The 21,120-nt window shown below is 36.7% G+C and overlaps 3 protein-coding genes and 1 non-coding gene across 4 annotated transcripts; 1 reads left to right on the top strand and 3 right to left on the bottom strand.

Annotated features, from left to right (window-relative positions):
* Positions 1-79: 79 nt before the first annotated feature.
* LOC124635377 (xylosyltransferase oxt) lies at positions 80-4,704 on the bottom strand. The gene is made up of 4 exons (XM_047171256.1): positions 3,957-4,704; positions 3,386-3,528; positions 3,024-3,181; positions 80-2,114 (listed from the first exon to the last, which is right to left on the bottom strand). Exons 1-4 carry the CDS (start codon positions 4,547-4,549, stop codon positions 309-311), a joined length of 2,700 nt encoding a protein of 899 aa, XP_047027212.1. The 5' UTR covers positions 4,550-4,704; the 3' UTR covers positions 80-308.
* Positions 4,705-5,673: 969 nt separating this feature from the next.
* LOC124635380 (tropinone reductase-like 3) lies at positions 5,674-17,617 on the top strand. Its single transcript, XM_047171258.1, has 7 exons — positions 5,674-5,797; positions 5,973-6,125; positions 15,070-15,247; positions 16,066-16,143; positions 16,367-16,513; positions 16,872-17,006; positions 17,133-17,617. Exons 2-7 carry the CDS (start codon positions 5,989-5,991, stop codon positions 17,301-17,303), a joined length of 846 nt encoding a protein of 281 aa, XP_047027214.1. The 5' UTR covers positions 5,674-5,797; positions 5,973-5,988; the 3' UTR covers positions 17,304-17,617.
* Positions 16,638-16,709, bottom strand: Trnae-cuc. Its single transcript has one exon. It is a non-coding gene; the product is annotated as a tRNA-Glu (tRNA).
* Positions 17,610-20,373, bottom strand: LOC124635378 (protein ecdysoneless homolog). Its single transcript, XM_047171257.1, has 3 exons — positions 19,988-20,373; positions 19,697-19,899; positions 17,610-18,932 (listed from the first exon to the last, which is right to left on the bottom strand). The coding sequence occupies exons 1-3, from the start codon at positions 20,193-20,195 to the stop codon at positions 17,649-17,651; spliced, it is 1,695 nt and encodes a 564-aa protein (XP_047027213.1). The 5' UTR covers positions 20,196-20,373; the 3' UTR covers positions 17,610-17,648.
* Positions 20,374-21,120: the final 747 nt, after the last annotated feature.

Here is a 21,120-nt window from a genome sequence, read left to right as displayed (position 1 = left end):
GTGAAATATTATTGACCAAACAGGGCAGTAGGTACCTACCTAGATAACAGATAAGTTGCAGGAATAAATAAAACTAAGATTGTAACTATCACAATTTTAAAGGTATCAGTCAAGTTCATACACAATCGAATTTAGTTATACGGTCCGAAAAAAACAATAATATCGATTTCATTACGTATATTAATAATTTGTAAGAACGGAAGTCTCGATGGGCGAATTAGACTCGCACTTAGCTCGTTTAACTGCTTCGGATATATAGCTCTTGAGTATACTTCAAACAATTCTAAGCTATATAAAACAATTATTTGTCATACTCTTTCCATTCGGCCAGTTACCTTATTAACTTTGCCAATAGTACCTTTAGGATCTGGTGACAAAGAACTCCACTGTGTTGAAACACAATTTTCAAATTTTTGGCGTCCACACGCTAATTTATCATCGATTTCTTTATTTAGCATAATGCATGAACCCAATACATTATAAAACTCAACTGTCAGTCCATCAATCCACTCTTTTAAATCTTGATTTATCCTTTGAACATTTGAATGAGATATTTTTTGTAATAAAATACTTTCTTCGTATTCAGGAACAAAGTTCTTTGGTTTGATATTTGAAAAGTTTTTGTAAGAATTTTGAGATCCACTGTGAATAATACTAGATTGTTGATGCGTCAATTCTTTACCGGAAAAATATTCTAAAGGTGATATAAGAAACTTGGTTGCTACTATTATTTTATTATTTTCTAATAAGCCAACTTTCCAAACTCCGGGTAAAAGTGGTGACTTTAAATTTGGTTTCACTATATTTGTAAGATTGTTTTCATCCACATGTATGTTATTAACGTCACCAATGGTCCCTGTAGGGTCTAACCAAATTAACGTAAAATTGTCACTCTTTTTATCAATCTGAGTTGAAAATTCGTATAGCAGCATAGGCTCAGACAGAGGCCCTAAAATATTTGCTACGTTCCTGAATGTCATTTCCTTCTGATCATAATCAGAACTTACTTTAAATTGTTTTACATTATCTACAATTGGATTTTCAAAATTTAGTTCTATATGTTTTTTAGGTTTATACCAAGTTTCCAATAATATTTCTATGTTACCATTAACAAAAGCTTTGTGAAGAATTAAATTGCCTTTATAAATATCGGCATGATTATATGAATTAATTTCAATGATCTCATCAGGTTCTATAATGCAACCTTCTTCAAACAGAATTTTTGCGTTGTGTCGAATTATACTTCCAGCATGTGTTAAAATTATATCGTCAGAGCCAGCTGTTAAATCTTCTATATTGTATATACTTTGCCAATATGCTTCTAAGTTTGGTATCAAATAATGATCTTTAAATCCAATAAATTGCTCAACTCTGTTTAATATTTCTTGATTGATTACAGGTTCAAACTTGCGAGCAAAAAATAGCTGCCTGTCTTGCGTGTTTTGGATTCTTGGCCAATCTTCTGTTCGGAAGTCGTTAGGAGAGCACCCGCACCAATCAACCACGTGTTTATACTGACATTTACATCCCAATTTTCTTTTCCAGTTCGTAACATGTAAATTATTATCAACATAGGAGTTACAAAAATGGGAATTTCTTAATACTGTATGAAAAAACGATTCTGCTGGTAACAGCGTATGCTGAAATATTACATCTAAACCACTTAAAAGTTCGTCTTGTTTTCCAACCACATATGAAACAAACTGTGGGGATAGCGCAATCCAATCGCTACCACCGTCTATCACAATACCTCTGGGTAGCTTCCTTTCACCGACACGCCACATATGCGTATCACACTCAATGAATGTTTTGTCAAGGCCCTGTTTCTTTATAAATCTCTGTACTTCTCGTCCATGTGACTTCACAAAGTTAAGGCCCTTATTAACAGACAAAAAGTTTTCTAATTCTTCTAATGACTTGATAGGAAAATCACTTTCACTTAAATTTATTACAAAATCCCATTTCCATCCAAGTGCCATAAAATCTTTCATAGCTGCGAGTAACATTTTGAGCAAAGAAGCGCCTCCCCAAATAGTGGAATATCTATTTGTAGCCAATCTTATATTTGGAAGCTGCTCGAGCACAGACAATTTTCTGTGTAAATAATCCTGACGCTGAAACAAAATAAAATATGCAATAGAAATACACAATATTATTATAAAGGCGAAAGTTTGTGCACAAACGGCTTATTGGATTTTGTTAAAACCTGGCAGCAAAATGGCTTATACATTATTATCAGAATAACAACATGTTGTAGGCTATTATACCTACTAATATTATAAATGCGAAAGTAACTCTGTCTGTCTGTTACGCTTTCACATTTAAACCACTGAACTGATTTTAATAAAATTTGGAATCGAACCCGATACCTTGTGATCAGCAGCCGCGCTTGCGAGACTTAGACCAACGAGGCAGATAAACGACATCTATCTATACTGATATTATAAAGAGGAGGAGTTTGTAATGGATAAACTCAAAAACAACTGGATGGATTTTAAAAATTCTTTCACCATTAGAAGGCTACATTATCTGTGATTAACATCTATACATCTTATAAACATTAATGCCATGATTCGTTGTAATTTTATAATTCAAGAATGGTTTCACCAATCCAAACCAAATGTTTAGGCTTTGTTTGGACTATTTAGGTTTAGATGAAGTTTGCACAAAATTGGTCAAGCGGTTCTTCATTTATCACATTTTTTTGTAACAAAATGGTGGATTTTATTCTGGATTCTGGACTTAATGTAGCGAAACACGTACCGTGAGCCACTAGTAGGCTGTACTATAAAGCGTACTAGTGGCTCACGGTACGTGTTTCACTGGCTTGGTGGTAAGTGGGTTATTTTATGACAGGCACAGCCTCACAACATCATCATCATAGTCTATGGTAAATCCACTACTTCTAAAGCAAACACTAGAAGGTGCTGCTATTGGTATTGTATGAATGGCTAACAAAAATAATAGCTAACATCTTGTATAAAATACTAAGGGATAGGAATACTAGACAGTCTTTAACTTACCTTATCAACGTGTATATAAAAGTAGTGATTGCTTCTGTACAACGCGTTAATTAATCTATGAACTTGTCTCAAAGCACGTCCATTCAGTGTCAGTAGAAACACAATTTGTACAGGTTCTTTAGTTAAGCTTGAAGTTTTAGGTACTTGTGGGGTAAATTCTGCAATAAAATATGTAAAATATATTTATTACTTATGTAAGTAACTAAAATAATATAACTTTTTCAAAAAATTTCTACAGATTTTTGTTTTGTGTTTTAACCTCATGGACCATTTTTCTCTCAGAATTTAATAAAAAATTAGGGTGTCTGATGTTTTGCACATTAAATATTACACTTCTTGTAATCCTCTTAAGTATTACTTACTTGATAAACCAGTTTCATAAATATTCATTGTGAAGTAACCTCCACAATGTTGACTGGAATTTCCTGGACATTTCATGTCACATAAATGGTCTGCCACTGCCGTCGCAGTCTGAGGTAGATTTTCTCCACAAAAACATTCTGACCTGAGGAAAAATTTTTAAGTTATCCACATACAGAAGGTTACTGAAGTCCTCATTGTGATATTAATTAAAAACCATAAGGTACAGACAAGACATATTCTCTAACTGAGGCTCAATTTCAGCAGAGTGCAGTTTAATTATTGTTCTAAAAAAAGTATAATCCCCAAATGCAGATTCTATATTTAAAATACGATAAGGTGATTTAAGATCAAGCTGTATTATAGTTATCGGCAGGGATATTGAGCCCTGACCTTCACCTTAGAAGCGATTTATTGGTTTATTGCCTTATGTGTACAGTGCGCAAAGCGATCCCCACTCTTCCGCCGAGAGCTCAATATCCGTGCCGGTAACTATAAGTGTTCTGAATAAGGTAGTGTGCTCCTAAGATGACCCAGTGACCATAAAATATTAAATCCTATAAGGTTACCTACGCATACTGAACTCCAGCATACAGAAATCCACCTTGGATGCAAATATCCAAACAAGCAGTTGGTGAATTTGTATTTGCATAATTCCCATAGAATCCTGTCAGCAATCTCAGTTTTTTCTCATCTGCGTAACATCCTAGATGTTTGCCGTAAGTTGTTTGGCCTCGAAGGCAAACATTTGGTAATTCTACTGGATAAAAATTTCCACTCTGAATAAGACATGTTTTATTTACTATTTGCTGTTTGCAATTTTGAGTCTTAGCACGATGAATAGCAGATATAGATTCTCTGCTTTTAATTTCACAAGAAGGCTTAAAGTCTAGTTCTTCAAGTCGTAGATATGTTGACTGTTTTTGATTCTTATTATTTAAAGTTAAATCCTCATCATCACTAAATCCAATGTTATTCTTCCTAGCCGAGACTTCACTCACTATCTGTCTTACACTGGAAATATATCCATTCTTTTTCAATAAATTATCATTTATTGAAGGAAAAAAACTTAATGCTATAAAAATATGAATAAAAAAAGCAAGCACAACAGTTATCACTAAACACTTTGTATATTTATAATAGTATTTTCTAAACGTAAACGCCATGTCAGAGATATTTCATCTTGTGAGTTTTACTTAAAAAACTATTCAAGAGTATAACACTAAATAAATTATCCATTTATAAAAATAATTAATTTCGCTTCATTTTTAAATTATCTTAATATTTAAGGTTATCTAAAGACATTTCATTTCAGTTATCACATCACCATAGACAAAATAACATAGGTTTAAAAAAAAATTTGGAGATCATCCAGAGATGTCTTTTTTTTTTTTAATTTTTAATGGCATGGCCCTCTAGCCTTTGTGCCAATCCAGAGATGTCACAACACTACTGCCACAGATTATTTTTAACAAGCGTAAAGCGATCCCTAAACTGCACAAGATAATTGAGCAAAATTACGTTGTGCTTTATTGATGTTATTATAAGGGTTAATATTGAAGATTGCGCAATGGTTTGACGGCTAAATAATATGTTTGTCGTAACCAACACCTCATGAGGCTCTCGTTAGGCGGCTGGATCAAGGGACTGATTCAGAAGGCAGTACTCCTTGCTACGGCGCGTATTGTGAGGAGGTTTCTGTCTCTGGGACCCTAACCACCGGTACCTTGGACCCTGTGCCCGATATCGGTGGCAACCTATTTTTTACATATTTAAATGTTTTTTATTTTTATATTTAAAAATGTAAATTATATGTTTAAAAATAAATAAATGACCAAAATATGTATGTTTGTCGTAATAATATTAACCGTCTATCCCGAGACACCATTGCTTGCTCCCGTGAATATACGTAGTAACTTCTGTATAGTCGTCTTACAAAATGTAGTCTGAAAGAAAGAAAGAAAGAAAGAAAGAAACATTTATTTGCTTAAAACATAGGTGGTACCCGGTTTTACAATGGTTAAAAGTTCTAGCTACATTCTGCCTAACTTGGCATGCAAATATTTATACTTTATTTTTTACGTCTGTGTGTACTTCTGTGTGTACGTCCACCTTTTAAAGCACCTAGTAAAGAGTTACTAAGATATACATTATTCGTAAAACCTAAAGGTCAAACGATTAACTTAAAACATTTAACTATTACAATATAATACCTAATATTACACTAAGAAAATACTTTAATGGTGCAAATAATCGATTCGTGGGATAGGTATTTTATTACCTTGAAATCAACCATTCACATAACAAGTTTACTTTATAGTCTGTGATTTCGATAATTGTTGATAAACCATTGATAGACGTAGTTTAATGTGCATTTAATTTTTGACTTTTTTATCATAAGGATAACTTATTTGGTAATTAATACGCCATTTAACACCAGTGTAGTGTAAAAACTGAAAACTTGTCTTTCGAATTCACACTGACTTTTTTAAGGAACACTAATAATAGTAAAAGAGTACATACGTATAGGTAGATACACAGAAGATAAATACATTAACTTATGTTTTTTTTTAATTATTTTATTTTAAGAACATAGTCACAAGTAATGTTTCATGCCGTAAAAATGTTGTCAAGACCGAATAATTTAATAAAGACGATCCCAAATAATTTGAGCACCAGAGAGGTTCACAACAACGGCAGGTTCAAAGGCAAAGTGGCAATAGTTACCGCCTCGACGGAAGGGTAAGTTGTTAACATAATGGAAATATATTTAAAACCTTAGAATTATCTTGATGTGCCAATATAATGACGCGGAACATCGATTTTATCAGTGCTCTGGATTAGATTCCTACATAAAATTATCTCTCAGAACTTTGCCCCTGATGTCCGCGTTATACTGTTCGTACTTCTTAGCTATTTCTGAACTTCTTAGGTACTTTGTACCAAATTCGGTAGGTAGGTACTTACTAACCTAGGTACCTATTACGATGAGTAGCTTCAACGTTCAGGGTCGTCCAGTTACACCAGCCAGCCGTAGGTATTATTTTATATCATTTTATATTAGATGGATACCTAGGTAGGTACAGAGTTCAGAATGTGAAGGTGACAGGATCTTGCTACGTCCTTATCGTCCTAATTCAGCTGACGTGCGTGTAGCAGAGGTACAACAATACAGGGGCCCATCATAATAGGTACCTAACTGGCTCCACTACTTTTTGGCCATGTGCGGGAAAGCTACTTTTATATCCTTCGGGACGTACCTAAGTGAAACCACGCGGTCGGAAGCTTTATTCACATTTACGTAGGTACCTAATCGTTGTTAGATTCTTACTCTAGAGCTCTTCTTATATCAGGGTTGCGGTAACTCTTTTTATTTATTTATTCTTAGGAAAGCTTACAGACTAATGATAATTTTAAGAACTTACTATATTTTTAATTTGCTAACAACAAGCTTCCGCCAATAAAAGACATAATATAGTACTTATAACTATCGTAGACCACATATAACAACAGTTTTGAAAAAAAAAAAAAAGAGTAAACATTAACAATTAAGTGATACAAATTTTATGTAAAAATTAAAGTATATATAATATGTAGGTATAGTTTTAGGCAACGCATTAGGCCGCGTTTCCATTGACGCGGAGCGGGGCGGAGAGGAGCTTAGCGGTGCACAAATTGACCAATGACTATGCTTGAAATCTCCGCTCCGCTTCAATGGAAACAGTACGAGCGGGGTGGAGCAGAGCTGAGCGAATATTCATACATCGAGGCGGTGCAGTGCGGAGGACAGCGAGCATTGGGGTGCAGAGCGGAGGACAGCGGGGCGGCACGGAGCGGTGCGGAGCGGGGCGGTGCGTGACTCGCGTGCAGTGTGTCAGTTGTCTTCGTTACGTCACTAGGTGCATTCAAAATCTTTATCGCTCTTCTCCGCCCAGCTGCGCTCCTCTCCGCCCCTCTCCGCCCAGCTCCGCTTCAGTGGAAACACTGACCACTTTTCACCGCTCTTCTCCGCCCCTCTCCGCCCAGCTCCGCGTCAATGGAAACGCGGCCTTAAGGATATTAGAGATCAACATTTCTAGACGCGAGTCAATCTTTAAAAAAAAAAATATTCGCTAATAAACGTTTCACTGTGAGAGCTTTTGTGCAAAAGAGATCTACATCCAAGTCTTCTGGCATATTATTGAATGCATGTGCTGCACGCAAGAGAAAGCTATTTTTTCTATAGTTAGTAGAAACGGAAGCAATCTGCATAAGCGGCCTACGCCTGAGCCCTAGAAGGTTAGTACGCAAGTGTAACTTGGATAATAGTTCAGGACAATCGATCGACCCATTGGCTATATTAATGAAAAATGAAATTAATGTCATTAATATCACGCCTGTAGTGTAACGGTAGAAAGTGATATCTTTTGCAACGGTGGTTGTAATCATCGGAATATTGCCGTGCCTTGTAATCCAAGTATCTAAGGAATTTCTTCTGTACAGCTTCAATACGAGACTTATATATCTCATACTGAGGGTTCCAGACTTGTGACGCGTATTCCAAGTGACTACGTACGAAAGCGCAATAAAGAATTTTTATAGTTTTTAAGGAACGAAAATCCGCTGAAACTCTTATAACAAATCCTAACGCCTTGGATGCTCGATTAACAATGTAATCAATGTGTTGATCAAACAAAAGCTTACAGTCCATTTTTACCCCTAGATCTTTAATTGTTGTGACTTTTTTGAGTATTTCATCATTTAATTTATATTCAAAGTTAATAGTAGTTTTTTGTCGGGAGTACGTGATTTGGAGACATTTGGCAACGTTTAGCTGGAGTTTGTTAGGTACACAATATTCTTCGAACCTCGTTAAATCGTTTTGAAGTAGCCTAGCATCTGATATATTTTTAATAACTTTGTGTATCTTCATATCATCTGCGTAAAGTAGGATGTAACTATGTTCGAAACACTTTTTTATGTCAGAGATAAACAATGTAAATAACAGAGGTCCTAAGATTGAGCCTTGAGGTACACCAGAAGGAACATAATTCCAGCCAGATACATACCCTTTCAATACTACCGCCTGTGTGCGATTCTCAATATATGATGAAAACCATCGGTAAAGGTCTCCATGAATACCTATCGACAATAATTTATCCAGGAGCACTGAATGATTTATTCGGTCAAAACATTTAGAATAAGGGTCTCAGCACACATATGTGATCGGAAAGGGATCGTCACCGTATCGCCTCGAGCCGTTCAGAATGGTTTGTATTAAACTCCCTACTGCAACGCACACTAATCGGAATAATAACGTAATCGCCTCGCCTCGGAACAGGCTCCGAACTTGAATTCCCGCGTTTACGGCTCATCGTCCCCGCGCTTACGTTTCTCCGTCCCCGCGCTTACGTCTCTCCGTACCCGAGCTCACATCTCTTCGTCCATTCTTTCCCCTTTCCCCTCCCGCGACTTGCCTGCTAAAGACGCCGCCATTCGCAAGGAGTATTTCATTCGTGTTGCGCGTATGTTTTATTTAAAATTTTAAGTTCGATTCAAACACAAAATAACGATGCAAAGGGAGAAACTTATTGAAGAAGTGCCTCGTGCGGCGAGGCGTAAGCGCGGTGTCGCCTAGCCGTAGCCGAGTTGACGTACAGGCGCTGCTGATACGCTTTCGTTACGTGCATACGGTAGGTTGACGCCTGGTTGACAGCGAGGCGAAAGGCGTTACGGTTACGATCCCTTTCCGATCCCATATGTGTGCTGAGACCTTAATCTGTATATATAACATCCACTTGCGCACCATGGTCCATGCCTTCAGATACAAATTCATGGGAGAGTATGAGATTCGAAGTTGTAGAACGGTTTCTTAGGAAACCATGTTGTTCTTCACCGAAATTACATCTCACTGCTTCATAAACTTGTTTATATATTATTCTTTCCAGAATTTTAGAAAATAGACATATTTTAGATATAGGGCGGAAATCCTCTACATTTGACCGATCCCCCTTTTTAAATACAGGAGTAATAAATGCCGACTTCCATATCCTTGGTACAGTCCCCTCTGTAATTGATCTCTTAAATAAGATACAAACGGGATCTAGCAGGCCAGCGGCACATTTTACTATAAAAATGGGTGGTATTGAATCAGGACCACCGGCTTTGGTTAAATCTAGAGATTTCATTAACTTTAACACTTCGTCTTGACTAATTTCAATAGTGCTTATGTTTGTTACGGAATTATTATTTCCTATGGAAGGTAATACGACAGACTGCGGGTTGTTCGAAAGAGATACCGCGGCCCTGGTACATAAAAGGCCTATGACGGAACACGACGATTTTAGTCAGTAAGAGTCTGACACTCCCTCACCGCTGCTAACCCACAGCGGGAGGGGTCATTTGATGATTTTACGTCGATAAAAAAAAAAAAAGGTAATACGACAGCGTCAGGGTTTTGGAAAGTGAAATGAAAATAATTTGAGAATAAATTACTTATCTCTTCACCTGTTTCAGCTATCATGTCACGATAATGCATTACATTAGGGAATGTATTAATAGTCCTTTTGCTTTTCAGGTATGACCAGAATGATCTTGGATTGTTCATAATAGCAGATTCTACTTTAGCCATATACGTACTGAAGCAGCTTTTCTCTACTTCAATAGCTCTGGTCCGTAGCAAAGAAAAAGAATGATAGTCGGATAAGTTATGATAAGTTTTATATTTACGATGGAACTTATATTTTTCTTTTAAAATTTTTATTAAAGCCCTGTTGTACCATGAAGGATATGCGGTATTTTTTGATAATTTGAACGGTATAAATTTATCTAAGCTCGTACAATTTTCCGTAGAAAAATGCGACAGCGTCTTCCAGTGAGCCAGTATGCAAGCATTCGGTCCAATTAATTTTTTCAAGCTCCGTTATAATAGAATTAAAGTCACCTTTGGAAAAAATATATTTGTTTGTTAAATTTTCCGTAAGTTTCTGATGCTCTGCAAAATCGGCTTCGATCGTTATAGGCTCATGATGCATATCTATAGGTAACGCAAGTGGATTTATGCATTTATTTACAATTACAATGTCATTACTAAAGATAAGATCTAAAAGTCTATTATTTATATTACGCACACTGTTGTACTGGGCTAAACTATAAGTACATAAAGTGTCGAAAAAGTCCTTAACATACTGACATGTTATATTACAAGGACTCAATTCACCACTGTGAGAAGTATCAGACCATTCAACAGAATTACCGAAATTAAAATCACCTAGTAAAATATATTTAATCTAACGGATTATTTAATACGCGATTATTTAGGTCATTAGTAAAATTAAGTAATTGTGTGTTATAGGAGTTGCCAAGATTTTCCTTACATAAATAAAGGGCACATAGATGTAGGTTATATTTTACCGAGGGTCTAGACTTTTTTAAGATAATGGTTACCCAAATATCTTCAGCAGAGCTTCGCCACTCAGGTCTCTCAATCACTGTGAATTCCTTTCTGACCGCAATTAATACTCCACCGCCACATTTCTGGGCAGTACGGCCATAATCACGATCACGTCTCCACACAAGATATCGATCGTCAAAAAGTTCACTACTAAAGATATCATCCACAAGCCACGTTTCCGTAAAAACGACAACATCATAGGCGACAAATATTACGATATAGATTACTAGTCTTCGTACGTAGTCCGCGTACATTTTGGTAATAAATATTAAGAGAAGACATTGTGAGTATTACCAATAACAATAATAATAAACCCCGCAGGGCATCTGAGGCGGATGACGGGGAGTAGCGACCCCGCGGGGCTATATATCCGAGTGCTCCAGGGAGAGTATACTGTCCCCCATCTCCGGCCTGCCGGAGTGAAGCATGACGGGGGATAGGTCTCCCGCCTCTTGGCTTGCCTTCACCGGCCGGTCAGAGTGGAGTCGCTAGAGTAGGGTTAGCAGCCCGCTCGGAGGGTAGGTGCCTCGTGGTAAGTGGCGAGTGGGCCGGTGATGCTGGACCCACAGGGAGCGCGTGATCTGCGTTTAAAGTCCGCCGAGGTATCCTCACCCTTCAGCCGCTCATGTACCTGTTGCCCCTTTGTTGCGATTTAGCGACTGATTCCCGGGGGCCCAGTAAGTGAGTTGGCGAGTCTCCACCTGCCATTTTTACGTGTATTTATTACATTGTTATCGGCAGGTGCCATAGTTCCCGTAGTTTCCCCATTCCTAGTCCACTAGCATCCCATCACAATAGCCCAAGTAGTTTTCATCCATAGTTAGCAATAGTTTAGCACAGAACCGGGGATTGTCCTTGGGTACATTTCTATAGTGTATACAGGGATAATTGTCGGTTTTGTGTCACCATTTCATTAAAGTTGTCTCAAAAGGGCTTCAGCGTGTTGGCTTCGGCCCCACGTTCGCCTCCCAAAAATCCGGGACTCTATAGTCCCGAGGTCTGGTAGAGACATACTAGATAATAATAATATAAATAATGCATACAACAAAACATAGCTTAAGATAAATAAACGTAAACACAATCACAAGTTTCCACTTACTTAAATTAGAATTATTATAATAAATATATTTTGCGCGGGTACCACTTAAATATTTAGTAAGACACGGCAGAACACAGCGAACAAAACAACACACCACTAAAAGGCAATTAGCCAATGACCGATGAATAAATACAAAAGGAGGGCCACATACACAAAACATCATAAATATAAATTTGAGACATTCAAAAGTATGCCTCATGGAGCCTAACATATGGTTAAATTTACATTGGGAATAATCTCATTATTGCAGTTAGCGAATACTTTAAGTATTTGCAACGAAACTCAACTGCGCGACACAGTAATAGTTGGAAAACATACGATGCACTCACCGGATAGCAATGCTCAAACTTTAAGACTAAAATATTTAATACTGTTGTTGTACATATTGATATGAAACCTAAGGTTACGCGAAATATCGGTAGAAGAAAAGAAGAATTCGACAAATAACTTATACAACTTTTACAAGGTCTTTCTCCGATTTTACTATTATGACCGGCGATGTATCTGTTTTCCGAGTATGTATTTTTGCATGCTTCACCCACACATACCGGAAAGGAGATGGCCAAATTTTCATAGTAAAAAAACCCAGAATCGACAGCAATGAAATGCTTACCAATAGGTTCATTATGATAGACCTTTGATGGTGCCAAAAACTCCAGCCTGAAATCCATGGGGTATAGGAGCTATATCATATTTTCACAAAAATAGGTCGTTGAATTTATATTGATTTTAAAGATCATTTACATCAAGGAACATAAAAAAAAATCTATGTACACTAAGATTATACTAGCCAACAGTAATATCCCCATAGTTACTGAGATTGCCTGGTGATTAAAAGGTCTTATATTTAACCACTCCAAACACGAAAGCACCGACCTTACTTACTTGGAGAGGTTTCGCAGTTATATGCAACCTTCACAACTGGCTATGAAACATCTTTTTAAAAATTGTCTTTGAAAATCGTGCCATGTGACATTGTCAAATGTAACAAATGACTTAACGATGCAAAACGGTCCAATCACGAGTCTGCATTCAACTTCTAATGAACATGAAACAGTAAAAGTAAACTTTTCTGTGAACTAAAATCATGATCGAAAAAACGTTATAAAAAGAGAACCCCATGGTTTTTAGATGATATGAAATACTTTTTGTAATCCTTACATTATACTGAATCCAATCGTACATATGAAGTTTCTGTCGACTCTGGGTGTTTTTTTGGCCATCTCCTTTTCATAGAAAAAAAAACCAGAATCGACAGCAATGAAATGGTTACCAATAGGTTCTTTATGATAGACCTTTGATGGTGCCATAAAATCCAGACTGAAATCCATGGGGTATAGGAGCTATTTCATATTATCGCAAAAATAGGTTATGTTGAATATATATTGATTTTAAAGATTATTAACATCAAGGGACATAAAAAAGCAAAGTAAACTAACATTATACAAGCCACTAGTAATAACCCCATAGTTTCAGAGTTGGCCTGGTGATTAAAAGGTCTTGTATTTAACCACTCCAGAGACGATTAAGCACCGACCTTACCTACTTGGAGAGGTTTCAGTTACATGCAACCTTCACAACTGGTTATGAAATGTTTTTGGAGAAATTGTCTTTGAAAATCGCGCCATGTGACATTGTCAAATATAACAAATGACTTAGCAATGCAAAACGGGCCAATCACGAGTCTGCATTCAACTTCTAACGAACATCAAACAGTAAAAGTTAACTTTTTTGTGAACTAAAATCTTGATCGAAAAAACGTTATAAAAAGAGAACCCCATGGTTTTTAGATGATTTGAAATACTTTTTAAAATCCACAAATTATACTGAATCCAATCATACATATGACGTTCCTGTCGACTCTGGGTGTTTTTTTGGCCATCTCCTTTGCTTCATTCGCTGCCTTTTTCACTTTAGAGAGAAGATTCTTGTTTCTAGTTGTCAGATGGTCATTTATATAAATTCTATGTTTCCCCTTTAATTGTAGGTGATCGGCCGTTAGAGGAGTGGTCTTAAACTCATATCTTGCCGCAGCTATAAAGTCCTCCTTTATATATCGGTTTGAGAAACATACTATGATAGGCTTGATACTTTCTGGATCCCTTGTTGGTACTCTGGTTACAAAATTAATTTGGCTTTTGTTTATTGGATAATTAATTTTCATACCGATCTTATGAACAGTATCAATTAAATTTTCGTTTTTGGTTTGTTCGACCCCCTTTATTTCCACGTTACTCATACGCGACCATTGATCCTTATTGTCATAGTCTTCCTCTAATTTTTCCAGTCTTGTTCTCATCAAATCCACTTGTTCTTGAGCTTTCTCCGCCTGTGCAATTCGAGATTCCATGCCGTTAACTTTATTATTATCGTCAATCATTTTTGTGAATTGATTGTGAAACGACGATTTAAACTCAGCGAATTCACTTCTTAAGGCCAAGAATTCATCCTTTAGGTTATCCAGCGGTGCCATTTTTGCACTTAAAGCACGAATTTCAAGCAGGATAGCTGATTCATTCTCCGGTCTCGGTGAGGTAGGTGGTTGTGGCGTATTAGATTGCTTACACTTAAAGCAACGCCACGAGAGCTTCCTATCGCCCAGCCATCGGTATCCAGCTTCAGTTACGCCGCTACACTGGAAGTGCAGATATTGACTACAGACTGTACACTGTACACCTTCTGAGACATTGTCCCGACAGGAACCACATTTTTGAATTTCCATCTTGAGGCAATGAGAATGACAAAGAACTGAACCGAACTTTGAGAATCACTGTTTACTAGGAGCGACTAAACGATGTACGCACTCGGACAGGTCTACGACGCGACTGAACAATCTCACGGCCACGGCGGCCCATAAAAAAAATACCCTAAGGCAAATTATTCCCACGAATGATATGGTATCACGCCTAATCTTTATACCTACTTATATAAAAAAAATATCTATATCCCTTGGTCACGCGCACGTCGAGCGCGAACGGCTGGATAAGCTGAAAATTTGAGGGTAGGCAGCTTAGACCCGAAGCTAGTATCTGATGTTTATTTTTAGGTAACCTATCCCATTTTAAGTTTTTTAGCGCTTCTGTCGTGGCATCCACTTTATGTCAAATCAAAATCTACTATAAAAATGAATACTAATCGTTTTTTTTTGTGTCTAGTATTGGATTCGCCATAGCTAAACGTTTGGGCAGTGAAGGTGCGAATGTTGTTATAAGCAGTAGAAAGGCAAAAAATGTCGAAAATGCAGTCAAAAGTTTGCGTGATGAGGGCATTACGGTTGAGGGAGTGGTATGTCACGTAGCCAACGCAGAACAAAGGAAAAATTTATTTGATGTCGTAAGTATAAATAACGTTCATGTACCAAACACTTATAGCTACGAAGAGAATGTTGAATTGTTGCGGAATCCCTATGAATTGATGGACAATCTAGAGGCGACGCCGGTACGCCAAGAAAGATTGGCTGGAGTCACCACGGCGGTTAATAGCTTCCGGCTAACAGGCGCTTAAGGGACATGAAGTTTTGGTCAGTGTCTGCAGATGGCATCATTGCATAAGCCATGGCGACAGGTACGCCTGTGATACACCTTGGGCCCGATTCTCCCAAGTTAATAATGTCAAAATCGAATAGAAATCGAATCGCAATATGATCGCAATAGCAGTTTTAACCATATCGGGCATTCTGCTACTAATATAAGACCGATCGTATTCCAACGACATTCGATTGGTTTGCGATTGGTCTGCTATTTTGGTGATTTTGGTCTATACGGTAGTTTGCTCTACAATCATATTGCAATAGTTAATCATTTGCAGACAAAATGATTCATTATTGAATGACAGAAAAGGATAAAAACGTTTATTTCAAAGAAAAAATAGCGGAATGCCACATACGTTTCAATCGTAATCGAGTCGGGATTGGATCGCAGTCGAACGTGAATCGTATGTTGCTTAAGTAAAATTAGGAGAATCGGGCCCCAGCCCTGCTTGCTCTGTCCTCCGAACAAAAACAGGCCTAAAGATGGCGGAGTAATGTTCGTCACCCACGCGTCTAGTGGTTGAAGCCGCTGGTTGATGTGGCCATCAAAATTTTTATATTCCCTAAGTTATGGAACACATAAATATAACAATTAATTCGTCATTAATTTTTATTATTTCAGACTAAAAGCAAATTTGGTGGTCTAGACATACTGGTTTCCAATGCGGCAGTTAATCCTGCGGTGTCGCCGATCTTAGAAGTAAGTTATCTCACGCGATCTACCGACACTATTGTGGGAGATAGCATGCACATTTCGATGTGAATGTGTATGCAACACGATAAATAATTTATTATGTAGGTAATTAGGTGCGTTAAGCAGGTTCCTCACCTTTTAATTAAATAATAATACTAGAACTACTAAATATAAAGATATTCAACATACAAAATTATTTAACTGAATATAAATACATATTTTTTTCTAGACTGATGAAGCAGTTTGGGATAAAATATTTGAAATCAATGTCAAATGTTCCTGGTTGTTAGCAAAGGAAGCTTATCCAGAACTTGTTAAAAGAGGAGGAGGAAGCATTATATTCATTTCGTCGATTGCAGGGTATCAAGCAATGGAGGTAAATTATTGTGAATAAGAACCCTTTCACCTTACATACTATCCAAATAAGTATTCTGAAAATAATATGGTAAAAAATGAATCATATCCAAAAAAAAAGCAAGACCTCGAATGACAAAAATAAATTCCGATACCGGGAATCGAACCCGAGCCTCCTGGGTGAGAGCCAGGTATCCTAGCCACTAGACCATATCGGATGCAGTGCATAGTATTGAAATTACAAATCAGTTCCCAAATCTATTTTCATACTTGTAATATTTATCCCGTCCCACCGCGCGTCATGGTCCATCACGGGAGCCGGTTCCCGTCCCACACCCTATAAATTCTAACATCTTGCTAAAAAAAGTACATTCTTTCAGCCATTAGGTCCATACAGTGTTAGCAAAACAACTCTTTTGGGGCTGACTAAAGCAATGGCAAACGAAATTGTCCATGACAATATCAGAGTAAATTGTGTTGCTCCCGGAATAGTTGCTACGAAGTTTGCATCTGCAGTAAGTATTCAATTATTGTCTGTGTGTGCCTGTCTTTTATTAACGATTATAAATAACATATGATATATGAAAAAAATATATATATTTCTTCAAGTTGGATTGATCATTGTCCATTCTTTTTTATAGATCACAAGTTCGGAAGCAGGCAAAGACAAAAGCTTGTCTATTGTGCCGATGAAAAGATTTGGAAAGCCGTCAGAGATCGCTGGCGCAGTGGCCTTCTTAGCTTCAGATGACGCCAGTTACATAACTGGAGAAACAATTGTAACAGCTGGAGGAGCATACGCTCATTTATAATAGAATATGTAAAAATAAACTGTAATCATGGTGTGGGACTTTACAAATTAAGCTCAAAATTGGCTACACAGACCATCAGAAATTAAGATGCTTAATTACCGCATCAACTAAACGGGATTCCTATGGGTTTTATAATAACTGCCAGGCATTATAGAATTCAATCCTAACCCATTTATGTATAAAAGAGTGGGTTCCGTATCTCTGCGGCAGCAATATGCTAATAGCTTGCTTGGGTAATTAATAAAGATTTATTTGAAGGGTATTTATAAGGATGAATGAAATCGTTATGGAATAAACTATACAATGTTTAAAAATAAATGTTTTACTTAACATTAACCTTATAATTTAATTATCATCATCCGAATCCAATAGTTCAGTTTTACTGATTCCTAAACTCCTCATTAAGTTGCTTGATGGCCCTGGTGCTGCTTTTTCTTCCTTCATACTTTGAATTATATTACCAACCACGGATTGGCTGTCTTTCAAATTTTCTGTTGTCATTTGTTGTAATTTGGCTTGAAGTTCCTTATCACACTCATCAGGATCATGTTCATTATAATCCATACTGTCCTCATCACTCTCGTCACTTTCACTGTGTTCAGTCCCTGTACTTAATATTTTCAACATTTTTTCTATACAAGAAACAAATTGGTCGGAGTCAAAATTAATGCTATCTGGTTCAGATAAATCATTGCGGTCTGACTCGATTCCTTCAAAATCGGATGTTTCTTTTAGAAAAGAAGACAATTCCTCTGTTAATCTTTGAGATGTAACCACATCATCAGTTTTTATTTTGGACTTCTTGCCATAGCGAGTATACAATAATTGATTTAATTGTTCTGGATTTATGTTTAACCAGTCTTCATTGTCTCCCAGATTGCTTGACTGTTCAGTTAATTGCATGGACTGCAAAGACTGTTTCAATGTTGAAAATTCATTTGATGCCATAAGGTCTGTTATAATAGTGGAAACATGGGAACTGACAGGGCATTCTACAGTAGAATAATACTGTTGTGCTCTTTCAAGTAAGCTATTATACTCTTTTGAGCCCTCAATATTGTTTCTAAAATATCCATTTTGCTTTAGGCTTTTTAAAAATCTATGATACTCTTTTGATGAATACAGGTCATTGCCAGAGGCCTTGTTCATTATTATTTGATACCCACACATTAATTTAAGACCCAATATATTTTTCTTATCATTTTTCAGTCCAATAAAATGTTTAACACTAGTAATAAGTTTTGAATGCACTAATGAAGCATACAAAAATTTCGTAAATTTGACTTCTATTGTAATGCAATCATCAAAATTTATATTTTTACAACATTTTGCATCTATCACATCATGGTTACAATATGCATCAACAATTGGTGCAATCAAAGATGGTTTTAGAGTCAATAAAGTCGCGAGGTTGGAAGGTAATGTTACTGCAGCTCTATGAATATGTTCTAAAAATTTTTCAGGATAATTACCTATACGATTCAGGATAGCTTCTTGAATTTCATTAGAAGCTTGTGTTAAATGTGGTGTTTCATTTATAATTCTCAGAGCTTTTTGTAACTCAAGCTTATCTTCTAGTGGTACAACTTGTGGTGGTATAATGTGAATACGATGGTTGGAAATGAAAACCTGTAACAATTATACAAAATTAAAAAAAAGAAAACATTTATTAAGGTGTTTAGTTTGGTGCTTTTTATTCTTACTTCCATTAATCAAGCACTATAGTCAATCATCAAAAAAACTATATCTTTAACACGTTCGCGTGAGCAATCTCATTTTTAAATGTTGGTACTGTGGCGCACCTTTTTCGCACACAAAATTAAACCAAGTCTTAAGACGTCCCGCCGTTATACGTAGTCTTATAATCTGTGTTATGTGGCGCAACGTTATTTCACGTCCGACGTCTATAAACGTTGTCGCCACCACATAGGTCTGACATGGTCCGTCAAAATAAATATGACAATCTAGAGGCCGTCGTACGACGTTGGGCCTTTTCATACTTATATCAATACGACGTTGTAAGACGTTGCTTACGCGAACGTGTTAATGGTTGATTTTCTTACAACAACTCTACTAAAGATTTAAAAAAATAGTCATAGACAGATCTGAAAACTAGACACTTGGGCTACGATTTGAGTGAATCCTTCTCAAAAATAACTTTTATTGTTTATTGCATTCCATAATTTACATTTGGTGGAAAATATAAAATGATAGTCACAATTATGGACCCTGATGGGCATAGCAAAACAATGAGATGAGAGGTTTCTGACCGTGAAAAAATATTACATTATTGTGAATAGTGTATATAGCAGTAACAAACACAAAATTTACAGTTATTGGTTTAAGAGGTACTTTAAGACGAAATTCCCATAATAAACATGGAGGCGACTTACCCGATTCTCAGTGCTTTCAGGGTTAGCCCAAGACTGCAATAAGTTGGCAGCTTCTATCAGAAGAAAATCACCATCATTGTCTTTCACTTGAATGATCAAATCTTTATATTGTTTGGATAATTCCAAAATAATATGAACTATAAACCACTCATCTTCTAGGTTATCACCAAAACATGTGGTACTACAGAGGTACCTAGGTTGATCTGCAAAGAAAGAGATTAAAACTTAGAAAATATATCACTGATTAACTACTCTAGTTGCATTAAAAAGCATATAAACAGATGAAATTACCTGTATCTATGTTGACAATAGGAACATACACTTGAAACTCATCTCGATGCCAAATATAATCTTTACTTTTGGACTTTATGAAATTATTGAGCTCCAAACACCGCTCTTCAAGAAGTAATGTATTGGAATCAAACTTGGAAGAGAAAAACAAACACAGAATGGTATCATCATTAGGAGGTTCTACTGGTAGGTTACATTGACTTGACATTTTATTTGTAGTAATTTTGCAGTATTCAGTACGTTTTCAAAAGGGTTCTCTGAAGATGCAATATCTGAATAGTGTTATAATTAACGCTTTTCCCCAGGAAGAGATGTAATAGATAATAAAGCATTGAAAACAAACTTGGATTGTTTCTCAAATTTAAATTGACAAGAATGTCAAAGTCAATCATTGACTTTTCTTTGACTTTCTTGACATTAGTTAGTTTTTTTTTCTGTGGCTCAAATAAGGACTGCACCACATGCATGCTTATAATCATCATCAATGATATAATCAGCTTACTGAGGCTAAGGCACTCCCTAGACGATCAACTAAATTGCGCAATAATATTACGTATCGTGCATCATCCTCCGAGCGTTTTTTCCCAATCATGTTGGGGTCTTCTTCCAGTCTAACCGGATTCAGCTGAGTACCAATGCTTTACAAGAAGCGACTGCCTATCTGACCTCCTCAAACCAGTTACCCGGGCAACCCGATACCGCTGGTTAGACTGGTGTCAGACATACTGGCTTCTGACTACCCGTAACGACTGCCAAGGATGTTCAATGACAGCCGGGACTGGCCGGGACCTACAGATTAACGTGCCGTCATCCGAAACACAGCCGTATTACGTATCATGCATTGAACTTAAATTAATATTGAAGATTGCTCAAATATTTTTCACTATATACTACTTAATCTTTTTATTGCAAAATGGTATTGTAGGTCTAAAATGTTGTAGGTAAAAAAATTGACAAGGCCGCCTTACACAAACTTTTTTTCATTTTGGCGTTCCAGCTGTGCAAGAGAGCGACAGCGACACCAGTGACTTGTTCCAATAATCACTTATAGATAATGAACCCCTAGCATGGGCAGACCTTACCAGATCTAGTTTCACCGAACCGTTACTGAATTATTACAATCCTCAATTCCT

This window comes from Helicoverpa zea, chromosome 12 (assembly GCF_022581195.2).
Source record: "Helicoverpa zea isolate HzStark_Cry1AcR chromosome 12, ilHelZeax1.1, whole genome shotgun sequence".
NCBI lineage: Eukaryota > Metazoa > Arthropoda > Insecta > Lepidoptera > Noctuidae > Helicoverpa > Helicoverpa zea.
Note: the sequence above shows the minus strand (reverse complement) of the source record. Positions and strands in the feature narration are given on the sequence as shown.

What these genes read in the sequence shown, in the direction of transcription:
- LOC124635377 (XM_047171256.1), bottom strand. Translation starts at nt 4,549, where the DNA reads ATGGCGTTTACGTTTAGAAAATACTATTATAAATATACAAAGTGTTTA. An exon ending in TATGCTGGAGTTCAGTATGC is followed by an intron (nt 3,529 to 3,956) that starts GTAGGTAACCTT and finishes ATTTTTCCTCAG; the next exon opens with GTCAGAATGTTTTTGTGGAG. An exon ending in TTATGAAACTGGTTTATCAA is followed by an intron (nt 3,182 to 3,385) that starts GTAAGTAATACT and finishes ATTTTATTGCAG; the next exon opens with AATTTACCCCACAAGTACCT.
- LOC124635380 (XM_047171258.1), top strand. Translation starts at nt 5,989, where the DNA reads ATGTTTCATGCCGTAAAAATGTTGTCAAGACCGAATAATTTAATAAAG. An exon ending in GTTACCGCCTCGACGGAAGG is followed by an intron (nt 6,126 to 15,069) that starts GTAAGTTGTTAA and finishes TTTTGTGTCTAG; the next exon opens with TATTGGATTCGCCATAGCTA. An exon ending in CTACGAAGTTTGCATCTGCA is followed by an intron (nt 17,007 to 17,132) that starts GTAAGTATTCAA and finishes TCTTTTTTATAG; the next exon opens with ATCACAAGTTCGGAAGCAGG.
- LOC124635378 (XM_047171257.1), bottom strand. Translation starts at nt 20,195, where the DNA reads ATGTCAAGTCAATGTAACCTACCAGTAGAACCTCCTAATGATGATACC. An exon ending in TATTGTCAACATAGATACAG is followed by an intron (nt 19,900 to 19,987) that starts GTAATTTCATCT and finishes CTTTCTTTGCAG; the next exon opens with ATCAACCTAGGTACCTCTGT. An exon ending in CTGAAAGCACTGAGAATCGG is followed by an intron (nt 18,933 to 19,696) that starts GTAAGTCGCCTC and finishes TAATTGTTACAG; the next exon opens with GTTTTCATTTCCAACCATCG.